This window comes from Somniosus microcephalus, chromosome 15 (genome assembly GCF_052327205.1).
Source record: "Somniosus microcephalus isolate GS21.2 chromosome 15, FLI_Smic_1.0, whole genome shotgun sequence".
Lineage (NCBI taxonomy): Eukaryota > Metazoa > Chordata > Chondrichthyes > Squaliformes > Somniosidae > Somniosus > Somniosus microcephalus.
Window position 1 is genome coordinate 61,903,299 of NC_141001.1, and position 13,349 is coordinate 61,916,647.

A 13,349-nucleotide genomic window follows, 5' to 3' on the forward strand; every position below is an offset into this window, starting at 1 on the left:
AACTCTACCACCTCCTGCAACCAGACCGCCAGCCTCAGATCAGGGCGTCCATGGCTCTCTCAGTGGCAATCAAGGTCAGTGGCCCTCAATTTCTTCACCAGCAGAGCCTTCCAGTCTGCAACAGGAGATATAGGTAACATCTCACAGTTCGCCATCCATTGCTGCATCCGGGAGGTCACAGAGGCTCTCTACAGTAGGAGAAGGGACTACATTTCCTTCCCCATCACCAGAGAGAAGCAGGAAGAGCGTGTATGTGGCTTTGCCAAGATAGCAAGATTTCCCATGGTGCAGGCGCCATTGACTGCACCCACGTGGTTTTGCGGGCACCTCATAACAATCCTGAGATCTTCTGTAAGCGCAAAGGCTACCATTTACTTAAGATGCAGTTGGTGTGCAACCACAGACAGCTAATCCTCAATGTCAATGCCCGCCATCTTGGAAGCGGCCACGATACCTTCATCCTGTGCCAGACCAGTGTACCAGCACTCTTCCAGCCACCACATCAAGCTCATGGCTGGCTGATTGGAGACAAGGGCTATCTGTTCTCCACCTGGCTCATGAGTCCCCTCCACAACCTCAACACTCCTGCCCAGCACTCATATAATGAGAGCCATGCTGCCACCAGGAACATCATTGAGCAGACCATCGGCCTGCTGAAGCAATGGTTCCGCTGCCTTGACCGCTCGGGAGGAGCCCTCCAGTACTCGCTGAGCGGGTGTCCCATTTTGTGGTGGTCTGCTGCATGCTCCACAACTTGGCCATCATGAGACCCCAGCCTTTGCCACCAGGGATAGAGGGACCACCTCAGGAGGAGGAAGAGGGAGAGGAGGAAGAGGAAGATGAGGAGGACGATGAGGCTCCACTGACCCACTACCACTCCCCTGGGGCTACACCTCAGCATCCCTAGCAATCTGTTGGAGCACAGATTGCTGGCCTGCTGCGACACCATGAAAGCCCCAGTCGATGGTGGTAGACCCAGCCATGATAGCAGCAGTCAGATCTTGCATGGCATCAAGCTAAGACTGCATGAGAGCAGTCTGAGATTGGATGCCACCAAGCATAGATGCATTACAGCACTAAGACGTTGCGTCGCTTCTGCCTGTGCTGCAATGGAATCTGCCAGATTGCCCATCACACACGGCATTCAGTCTGGGTCGCCACGGTCTCTCTGGGAGTCTACCGTCCTTTGTATACTGGAACTGATGGGCTCCATGGTGAGTGCAGAGCCTTGTGCAATGTTGGAGGTGGACTCCTCCACACTCCTAACCATCGCCGAGAGGCTCTCGGCACCCTTGCCATTGCACCTATCATCTCCATGTACATGCCCATCACCCTTCTTCTAAACGCCTCCCCATTGAGGTTCTCATTTGAATCCTGTGCAGCAGAACTCATGCGTGAATTCGCCCTCTCAGGAGCAGGCCCCGAGCTATCCTTTCCCCCTGGCCTTGCTGCAGCCCACTTGTCTTCGGTGCCTCATCTTGTGCAGATCCTGCTACAATACTAGCCTCTAAAGAAAGCGTCGTGCTAGTATCTAAGCTGGTGCCTGCGGGTGAGACATATAGTGACGTAGTGGGTTCTTCCTCTTCCTCTTCTTCTGCCTCGCTCTCTATGGTGCCCTCAGGGACAGGCTGCTCAGGTGCTTGCTCATTATCTGAAAGCAAAAATGCACCAGAATCGGGTTAAGGTGAGGGGCGGGGGGCAGGAAGGGAGAAATGCATGCATACAGCATGATTAGCTGGAAAGTGCGAAACGCTTGTAGGGTGAGGGGGAACTGGGATGTGAGAAGAAGGAATAGGGATGAACATACCATTGTTGGCCCCAAGGGGGTCAATGTCACCAGTGGCCACGGCGCCCACCACCTGGCGCCCAATAGTCTGCAGCACCCTATTTTTCCGCGCAGAGCGTGGTTGGGTGTCGGCTTGTCCCCCGCCTGAGCGCTCCTGCTCCCTCCTGTTGTGCACCACCTTGGTCTGCAAGAGAAAGGAAAGTATGTGAGTGAGTGTGGAGCAATGTGTTTGGGTGATGTGCCTGCCATATGTTGAATAGCTATCATTGTGTGCAAGGTGTGAGATGTGGTTGTGAGTGTTGGTAGGTAGAGATTGTTGGTGGGTGAGTGCTGGGGGTGTGGTGCTTTGGGCAGTGTGTGAAGACTGTGGTTCAGATGGTGCTATGTAGCATTTGTCAGAGCATTCAGTCACCCTGACCACCTGAGGGAGGTTGTTAAATTTCTTCCTGCACTGTGTGTGGCTCCTGGGGACCACAGTGCTGCTCAAGACCTGCTGCGCTACCTCCCTCCACATAGTGTGGAAGACTTGTGGCGAGGGCCTCCTCCCACTTGCCAGGTAGAGCACCGCCCTCCGTCTCTCCACAACGAACACCGATACCTCCAATGCTTGATCACAGAATCTGTGGGCTCTCTCCCTGGGGCATGGATCTGCCATGAGTACAGCTGCTTCAGTCCTCTGGCTCCTTCTCCTTGACCTTGCTGAGGCAGCTGCACAGCTAGCAATGCTGAGAATGAGGTTTTGCAGCATCAATGAACCTCCCCTTTAAGTACTGAAAAATGCCTGTGGCAATCATGACTTGCGATTAGACTGCACCTGATATTGGTCCACCTTTTGAGTGTAACGCCAATGAGCGTGGGCTTAAAGTCTTGAATTAGGACTCCAATCATTTTTTTCAGCAGTGAGCACAAATTTTGCGTGCAGTCTAAAGCATTAGCGCCTGGTGCTAATTCTCCACCTTCCCTAATGATACCGCCCAGTCCAGGGCTATAATCAATTTCTAGCCCAAAGTGTATTAAAATTTGCTGGTGATTCATGTGCTACTTTAGGTCCTCACACTTTTGGACTGTCACAAACAACTCAGAGTCTATTTGACCTAAAACCTATCAGTAAATTAAGAATTAACATAAGTTTATGTACAATAAAAATGTCATTGATTGTTCAGGAATTAGGCGAGTTAGAGGATTTGACGAAGGGTCCATCTGAGCCAAATTACAGAATTCTTAAATTTAGCATCATAGGATCTGAATTTCTGACTATTCAAAACAGAATCGCAGCCCAAACTGAAGTAACCCAAAATTTCTCATCTCCTCCATTAAAAAAAAAGAGGTTTATATGTGTTCTTGGAGTGGTGGTATTTACTGCCCATCTCTAGTAACAGTGATCGCTTTCACGACTGAGTGGCTTGCCAGGTCACTCAAATATCAACCACATAGCATGGGACTGGAATCATGTGTAGACTAGACTGGGTAGGGTTGGAAGATTACCTTCCCTGAAGTACTGCTCCACAAATTATCAGATTTACTGTATTAAATTTCACAACATGTCATAGTAGGATTTGAATTGAAAGTTGTAGACAAGTACCATAACCACAACATTAGCATAACCCACACTTTCCAGTTCCTTAACACTACTTTTGACTAGCATTAGTAATTGTAAGAGTAATTTAGCCGTCCCCTTCAGTTGCTTTACTATTTATATAGGCTAACAATATCGCAATGGATCTCTAGGGCCGTGATTTTACGAACCTCGGCGGGTCCGTGGCGGGCGATGTCAGTGGCGGGTCCCGACCCCGCTGCTGTCTACATCCTGGCATCTGAAATGAATTTCTCGAGATTGGGCTTGTTAAATCCGCCCAGCGCGTTTCCCGGCCAATTAGAAGAAGCGGGTTTGGTGACATCATTTGATGGCGCATCTTCAGCCAGTTTCCTTAAAGGGACCATGTCCAACTTTATTTTGACATTTTTGCTGTCAGTGTTCTACAGCATTGTAGTGCTGCAAACACTGACAAGCACTGCACAGAGGTGCAGGGCTGCACCCAGGCTCTCCCATGACTCCCTCCATATGCTTATGGAGGGAGTCACAGAATGCAGGGAGGTTCTCTTCCCTCCCAATGGGCGGAAGAGACCTCTCCAGGAGATCAACGCAGCCTGGTTGCAGGTTGCAGAGGCGGACACAAGCAAGGATGTGGTCAGGAGGACCTGGGTGCAGTGCCAAAAACCTTTCAATGATCTCAGTAGATCACAAAATGTTAGTACAAAGCCACACTCAACCTCATCCTGCTGTGCCTCTCATCACATCCCCATCACTCTGCCTTCCCTACCCTACTCCTGCACATCCTTACTCACACCAACTTACCTTGCACCTCCACCCATCCCTCTCGATCTACTTTATCACTTCCCTATCTCATTGGCCACCCCTCACACTCATCCTCATCCTAGTGCAATCATACCAACTAACAACACATAAGGGTAGCTACTTGGGTGTTTTATCCAATGTTCATGTAAAGTTCATGTTAATGTGCTACCAAACATTGAAACCTTTATTTTCAAAACTCTGCCTTCTTGGACAGATTTGTGTGCACCTTTGGAAGTGGCTTAGTGAGTTGCAGTGAATGGTGAGACATAACGGTACCTCCCGCAATGGTGATGAGTGTGAAAGGAATGGCTTGGTCATTGTAGGGATGCTTTATGGTGTTGGTGTGGGGTGGTGCCAACCTGGCACATCATGTGACAGCCAGGGTGTGCAGCGTCAAGTGAAGTAAATGTGGCCATGGTGAGGCCATCCCTGGCCTCCCGGGCAGTAATGTAGTCGGGTGCTGATGCCCTCTGTCCTGTGCAGCATTGGGTGATTGCTGAGAAGTTTGGTGGTATTGCTGTTGGTATGCCCATATAAAGAACACCCATGCTGCTGGAATAGATGGCAGGTGAACTTGAGATGACAGAAGCGATCTGTCAATGGTGAGAGAGGTAATGAGGTCAGACTGGATGGAGACTTGCGTAAAGACTTGCAGCATGGTGAATCTGTTGTGGAAATGCAGTGAGGAAGAGTTTATGGCTGAGGGAAGATATCTCTGTAAGGTGGGAGCTTTTACTGTACATTTGAAGCTGTCAACTCATTAGCTGATTCAATGGCCACTGAACTCCCACCTCAGCTTGACAGACGTGGTCCATGACCAGTGTGGGCCCCGTGGGCGAGCAGTCAACTGCAGAAGGTAAGCTGAAATTCATTCTCAAGTGGCTCTAAACAAGCCACTAATTACCTGAATTGGGTCCCCCGCTGTGAACCCGGCGCTGTCTGTCGGGTCTGCCTGACATTTGGTAAAGGTGCATGGCAGCAGGTTCACAGCGGGGTCCCGATCCGTTGGGGGAAAAAACACTTTCCCACCCAATCCACCACCGATCGTGCCCACTGACCCTCCGGAAAATCCAGCCCTAGGTGTCTGCAATTGAATCACTCCACAAATATACTAGAGACAATTCTCTCAAAATTATGTTCATTAATAAATAGACATTCTTATTATGAACACAGCTAGCTTTTGCTAGACACTTTTATTGAGCACATGTGGACTAGGTACAGCATCTGTAGAGGCTTCCATCTTGACTGCTGCCTTGTGGGCAGCCTAGTGCCTCATGGGTAATGTAGTCTTAATATATATACAGCTGGGTAGTGTAGTCTTATATACAGCTCTACACAGCTCTACGGCTCCACCTAGTGTCCACTATAGAATTACATGTTATTGATCATTACATCCCCCTTTCTTTGAGGTTTAACAAAATCAATATCAATCAACTTTCAAGAAAACAATAAAGATAATATCAGTAACACTTTTGTTAGTGCTCTATAAACATAAACATTTTCAAAAGAGTCAACACATTTTCAAAGCTTTACATTGTACTCAAAGATTAAGGCTATCAGGCTTTTTACTTCACGTGTGGATCTTCTCAACATGGGTAAGTCTGATGTGTCTTCATGAGATTGGTCTGGCGGTGAATGACAAGATGCAGTTGCGGCATTGTCATCGATCTGCTCTTTTATAGATCGAGGTCTCCTTGCGATCTTTGCTTGGAGAGGGTTTCAGTGTTTCCTTCACTCTTCATGCCATAACTCTCAATGTAATCAATGCACTCTCGAAAAACTGCTGGCAGCTGGATCCCATCATACAGCATAGTCCTCTCAGCAGCCTCGGCTAATGGAACACCAAAGATTGGCTTGATGGAAGAAGGAGTATCCACCGGAACTGCTTCCTGCTCTGGTGCAGGCTTCTTCTTTTTCTTTTTCTCTTTCCACTGCTTAACAACATCTGCTGCGGTTATATCTTTGGACTTTTTCTCCTTGTGTTTTTCCTCTTTGTGCTTTTCTTCCTTTGGCTTCTCTTTGACCTTAAAGTCTTTTTCTTTCTTCTTGGAGAAACTAGGCTTTTTGAAGACATGGATACCCTTTGGCCTTTTCATCCTTGATGGGCTCTCTGCTTCATCACCTGAGTCATCTGGTCTGCTTATGGCACAGTTTATACGGTAGACTCTCTTGACCAGTTCTAAGTCTTCACAAGCTTTGTCACCTAGTATCGAATCAAGTCTTTCAGCCACAACAGAAAACATGAGATGATGCACTTTGTCTTTGACTGTCACTTTAAGTCTGCATACACCTAAGCTATCTATTTTCTGTCCATTATAGCTCTTCAGTAGTACTGACTTTTTCTGTATTTTGGGCTTTTCTTTCATATTTATTATGTCACTCATACTGATTAAGTTTGCTTTTGCCCCAGTGTCTAGTTTCAATGTAACTAATGCTCCATTTATCTGCAGTGGGATCATCCATTTGTCCACTTTTACTGCATTGATTTTATGTTCAGCATTGTCCATTTCTGAGGGCTACATATTTTCTGTATCTTTTTTGATATCGTCACATGACACCATTCCTACAAAAAAGTCTCACTTAAATCAGTGTCCTCAATCACATTAACTTGTTGCCCTTTCGTTGTTTTTACTTTTGAAAAGCATTGTTTGGCAAAGTGATTCTTTCCATTACACTTTGTGCACATTTTTCCAAACGCTGGGCATTGTTTTAACTGGTGTTTGTAACCACAGCGTTTACAATTAAAAATTTCATCCTCCGATTGCTTTTCATTTCTGTTCTGCCCATGTTTCTTCCCCTTATAGGACACAGCACCAACAGCAGCATTATCACTCATTACAATCGCATCATTATTGATTTCACTGAAAGTCTTCGCGTGCTTTCGAGCTAGCTCGCTGGCTTGGCATATTTTCACTGCATTTTCCAAATTTAGTTCGGTTTCTCTCAACAGACGTTCCCTGACTTTTTTATCATGAATACCAAACACAATCTGGTCACGAATCATGGATGATTTCAGCTCAGAGAAATTACATGTCTGTGCTTTCAGTTTCAGATTAGTTATAAAGCTATCAAAAGTCTCATTTTGTTGCTGTGTCCGAGAACGGAAGATGTATCTTTCATACGTCTCATTCTTTTTGGGAGAGTAATGTGCATCAAATTTTTTTAGCACATCTTCTAATTTTTCTCTGTTCTCCTCTGGATTAAATACAAATGTATTAAATACCTCTATCACCTGTGGGCCTGCAACCGTAAGCAGCAACGCTATCTTCCTTGCGTCAGGCTTCGTACCGAATCCGATGGCTGCAATGTAGAGTTCGAATTGTTGTTTAAGAGTCTGCCAATTGTAGTCGATGTTTCCTGTGAGTTTCAAATGCTCTGGTGGCTTCAAATTCTCCATGTCGCTTTTCACAATTTTCAGCAGATCTTCACCATCCTGGTACCATATTATGTTCATTAATAAATAGACATTCTTATTATGAACACAGCTAGCTTTTGCTAGACACTTTTATTGAGCACATGTGGACTAGGTACAGTATCTGTAGAGGCCTCCATCTTGACTGCTGCCTTGTGGGTAGCCTAGTGCCTCATGGGTAATGTAGTCTTAATATACATACAGCTGGGTGGTGTAGTCTTATGTACAGCTCTACACAGCTCTACGGCTCCACCTAGTGTCCACTATAGAATGACATGTTATTGATCATTACAGGATATACACAAGGAGATTTTTTTAACCCAGTATTTTTGACATTTGACATTATTTGTAAGCTTTACTCAAAAATGCTGACTGGGGGTCCAATAATTCCCATGGAGCATTTTAAATCAAATTGTTTAATTGGTACTTTCCCAATTGATGTACAAGCCTCCCTTACCCCATCCTTCATTCCAATTGAATGCCATTTCTTTGTGCAGCTGAATACTTTTAAAGTCCCTATACCAGATAACATCAAGGATTTGAGTACAGGAGCAAGGATGTCTTACTACAGTTGTACAGGGCTTCGGTGAGACCACACCTGGAGTACTATGTGCAGTTTTGGTCTCCTTACCTAAGAAAGGATATACTTGCCATAGAGGGAGTGCAGGGAAGGTTCACCAGACTGATTCCTGGGATGGCAGGACTGTTGTATGAGAAGAGATTGTGTCGACTAGGCCTGTATTCATTAGAGTTTAGAAGAATGAGAGGGAATCTCATTGAAACATATAAAATTCTGACAGGGCTAGACAGACTGGATGCAGGGAGGATGTTTCCCCTGGCTGGGGGTCTAGAACGAGGGATCACAATCTCAGGATATGGGGTAGGACATTGGGGGTATGGGAGAGAGCGGGAATATGGTATTGAGATAGAGGATCAGCCATGATCACATTGAATGGCGGAGTAGGCTCGAAGGGCCAAATGGCCTACTTCTGCTCCTATTTTTCTATGTTTCTATAACGTGTAATGTCCAAAGTTATCAGGCCCTGATAAATTCTGATGGCCAAATGCCTTTTATTCGCTTTTTCCTCAAGGATCTCTAGCAGGCCACAAGCTAGATTCCCTTACCAAGCTGCCATTACCACAGCTGGAGATGCCTGGAATTTTTTTGGGTAGTATATACTGTACGTTTTAAAATACATCTGGCAGAAGGATCAGGGCTTGTTTCCTTGATACATAGATTTAAAGCTCCCATGTCATCTATTTCCATGCTTGCAACTAAGAACATGTAGCATTGGAAAACATTATGATGTATTGAGATGACCTGGAAGTGTTCATGGCATTTGTTATTGACCATGCATCAGGATCAATTACTCAGGGCTTTCAGGATTTAATTTCAACAACTCTAGAATTTGAATGACCTTCAAATATGCCACTATTGGATGTGATCAAAACTAGGCTAAAAGAAAGAAGAAAAAAAAGATTTGCATTTATATAGCATCTTTCATGACCTCAGGACGTCCCAAAGCACTTTGAAGTACTTTTGAAGTGTAGTCACTGTTGTAATGTAGGAAACGCAGCAGCCAATTTGCACACAGCAAGGTGCAACAAACAGCAATACAAAAGTTACCAGATAATGGCCTAGCGGGGCGCCAAGCTCGACTGGGCGCTGGAATTACCGCTCCAGACGGAGCTGCTTGCGCTAGCGCGATATTCAGTTTCAGCGACCCAAACGGAAGCGGGGCGCTGCTCAAGGCACCCCGCGTCCCTCTTGGGGCGCTGCAACTGAATATCGCAGCACAACGTGCCGCTGTGCCACACACTGCGGCACGGCGCGCTGCGGTACTGCAGGCCTTCCTCCCCTTCTTAAAGGGGAGGGGCCTGCACCAGCGCGATCAGAGATCAGAGATCGCGAGTGCCGGCAAAAGAGCCCAGCACCGAGGAGAGGTGCCGTGCTCCTGGGACACAGCCGGCACTGCCCGGGCGGGGGGGCTCAGGAGGCCGGGGATGGCGGCGCGAGGAGGTGCTGGCAGGCGGCCAGCAAAAAAAATGGCTGCCCCGCACCTCCCCTTTAATTAGCGCCACTACTGCCGCAGGTCGGCCCCCTGAACCGGTCGCAGATTGCGACCGGCGTTACAGCGGGGGGCGCGACCCAATATCGTGATCGGGGCGGTAGCGGGGCGCTGCGCACACCGATGACATCATCGGTGGCGGCGCAGCGCTACAGGCTAACGCTGCCATTAGTGCCCACCTGAATTTCGCGGGAGGCGTGGCCAGTGGCACTAAAGCAACTAAGTGCCCTCTTTGGGCGCTAACTGGTGGCACAGCCCACCAAATTTCTAGGCCCACCTATTTTAGTGATGTTGGTTGAGGGGTACATATTGACCAGGACACAAGGACTAACACCCCTGCTCTTTCAAAATAGTGCCATGGGATCATTTACATCCACTTGAGAGAGCAGACGGGGCCTCAGTTTAATGTCGCATTCAAAAGACAGCACCTCCAACAGTGCAGCACCCCCTCAGTACTGCACTGGAGCATTAGCCCAGGTTTTTATGCTCATGTTTCTGCATTGGGACTATAAACCCACAACCTTCTGACTCAGAGGTGAGTGTGCTATCAACTGAGCCATGGCTAACACTAACAAAGCTGGTGTTTGTGAATAAATCCCAAATAGTGTAAAAAGTGTCACTATGAGCTCTGGGGGGAAAGATTTGGTTAGCGCCTGAGCGTGGCCATTTTAGCCCTGCTCGTGAAATTGACCAGTCGTTTTGCGACGGCGCTAAACACTACCGCCTTGATCTCCCGCGTCCGCAGATCGTGACGTCAGTCAAGCGTGTAACGCCCCGATAGCGCCCCAAACTGGATATTGAGTCGCGCCCCCTGCCTTAGCGCCTGCCGCTAGGAACGACAGGTAGAGGGGAACATTTTCAAGTCGGGAAGGGGCTGGGGGAGCTCTATTTAAAGGCGGGCGCTTCCTGCCTTTTCTTGTCGGCAAAGCCTTTGGTTTTAATGCTGTCCTAAGGAGTTTTGGCCCTCAGCGCCACTTTTGAGGTTCCTAAGCGCCGAGCTCTTTCCCTGGGCCTATCCATTAGTGCTTACTACACAATTGCTTTCGAGGTTCTCTCCAGGCCAAGATTCAAGGCTGCAATGGCAGGATGTGGCTGGCCAGCAAGATGACCCCTCCCCTTTAAGAACTGGACGGCGCCAGTCTGTCTGGCTTCCATGGTAACGGTCATCGCCTGAGCTTCGGTAGCGCTCTGAGGTAGCGCCTCGTTCCCTGACGTTTGCGCCTTAAGAGAGGTGTGTAACACTTGATTTAGTGCTCAAATCACCTCCAGGGGCAATAGAGGCAAATTTTGTAGTCGGAGGCGATAATTAGCGCCGGGCGCTAAACTTTGCTCCTGGCCGATATTAGCGCCCCAAAATGGGCGATACCCAATTTTTCCCCCTGAACTTATATCAGAGCTTATCCATACTAAACATGTGTTTGTAGAGATGTAGCAATGACTATTAGTGCAGGACAGCACCAAGGTTGAAAAGAGACGATTGGATGAGGAAAATTAAGGAGTTTATTTTTATTTGTTTATGGGATGTGGGCATCGCTGGCAAAGCCAGTATTTATTACCCATCCCTAATTGCCCTTGAGAAGGTGGTGGTGAGTCGCCTTCTTGAACCGCTGCAGTCTGTGTGGTGAAGGTACGCCCACAGTGCTGTTAGGAGGGAGTTCCAGGATTTTGACCCAGTGATGATGAAGGATCGGCGATATACTTCTAAGTCAGGATGGTGTGAGTGACCTGGAGGGGAACTTGGAGGTGCTGGTGTTCCCATGCGCCTGCTGCCCTTTTTCTTCTAGGTGGAAGAGGTCGCGGGTTTGGGAGGTGCTGCCGAAGAAGCCTTGGTGAGTTGCTGCAGTGCATCTTGTAGATGGTACACACTGCAGCCACGGTACGCCGGTGGTGGGGGGAGTGAATGTTTAATGTGGTGGATGGGGTGCCAATCAAGCAGGCTGCTTTGTCCTGGATGATGTCGAGCTTCTTGAGTGTTGTTGGAGCTGCACTCATCCAGGCAAGTGGAGAGTATTCCATCACACTGCTTACTTGTGCTTTGTAGATGGTGGAAAGACTTTGGGGAGTCAGGAGGTGAGACACTCACCGCAGAATACCTAGCCTCTGACCTGCTCTTGTTGCCACAGTATTTGTGTGGCTGGCCCTGTTAAGTTTCTGGTCAATGGTGACCCCCAGGATGTTGATGTTGGGGGATTCGGCGATGGTAATGCTGCTGAATGTCAGGGGGCGGTGGTTAGACTCTTGCTTGTTGGAGATAGTCATTGCCTGGCACTTCTGTGGCGCGAATGTTACCCGACACTTATCAGCCCAAGCCTGAACGTCGTCCAGGTCTTGTTGCATGTGGGCATGGACTGCGTCATTATCTGAGGAGTTGTGAATGGCGCTGAACACTGTGCAATCATCAGCAAACATCCCCACTTCTGACCTTATGTTGGAGGGAAGGAATGAAGCAGCTGAAGATGGTTGTGCCTAGGACACTCCCCTGAGGAACTCCTGCAGCGATGTCCTGAGGCTGTGATGATTGACCTTCAACCACCACAACCAGTAGTAGTTAGGCAATGTTAAGCTTTGGATTTAATAGTCTGTGGGAGAAAGGCAAGACTGAGGGGTAAAACTAAAAGACACTCTAAGTCTGCTCTAATAATTATATAATGTCTTGGATATCCCACAGAATGACAGAGAGCTGTTGAGAATAATTGTATCACCCTGTTTCCTTGTTTCAAGAGAGATGGACTGATTGCCTATTTAAATATAAGGGCAATACCTGAAAATAGCACTTATGAAAAAAATATGGCTCCGTTATTTGTTACAGTTCCCTAACCTGACTGTGGGAAATGACTGACCCTTTTCTCTTGCTTATGGGTAGAAATATGCTTTAATCATAAAGAAAGCCATACAGAGAGCTCAATGATTTTGTCTTTTCTGTGACAGTTAAAAGGTCTTATGAATTAATAGTCGACAAAGTGGAGGATTGACTCTCGAAAGGAAGTCTGATTATTTTAGTAAGGTTAATAATCCCTAATTAAATTATGTCTGTGACCGTATGTTCTCCTTTCTCACAGTTTAATTGCTCTATAACTTTTATTGGAGCTCTATTTAAACAGAGCTGCCGGCAACCACTGGCTCTGCCACTCATTACAGAGACAGTGACCTCCATTTAAATATGTGGGAACTTCATCGTTAAATGGCTTCACTGTCATGCTGAGGTGCTCTGCTTTGACTTCCACAATTACTGTTGCACAATATCACTTTATTACATTAGAATAGTTTTAGCCAATCAAAACAGACTGATACACAATTGCAGCTATGTGATAATGAGTTCAGCACAATATAGGATATAGCAATTACCTTGAGGAAGAGCAGATTTCGCACAGGCATATTCTGAGCGTGACCAGTGTTTACCAGAGCAACTACTGAGGGAGGCCAATATCCACAGGGGCAATTTCTCAGGCTGATCAGTGCCCATAGGGTCAAATACTCAGGTTGATCAGTGTCCACAAAGGGAAATACTGTGTGAGACTAGTATCCACAGGAGCAAATGTTCAGGGTGACCAGACTTCACAGGGGCAGTGACTAACTGAGATCAATGTCTAAAGTCAAACAGTATGTAAGGCCAGTATCAATGGGGACAACTACTAAACAAGACCATTGTCCATTTACAACCTATGGTCTTGGAACACGTCTTCGCTAATCAAACCTTCACACACTGCTTTCGCCAATTCTTCTTGG

The 13,349-nt window shown here is 47.2% G+C and overlaps 1 protein-coding gene across 1 annotated transcript in view; it reads left to right on the forward strand.

Annotated features, from left to right (window-relative positions):
• The window catches only part of LOC147106973 (uncharacterized), a 39,445-nt gene extending 26,850 nt beyond the window's left edge, over positions 1–12,595 (forward strand). Inside the window, exon 7 of the mRNA XM_086008513.1 lies at positions 12,552–12,595. Coding sequence (XP_085864639.1) covers positions 12,552–12,595 — 44 coding nt within the window. The remainder of the gene's footprint in view (positions 1–12,551) is intronic.
• Positions 12,596–13,349: the final 754 nt, after the last annotated feature.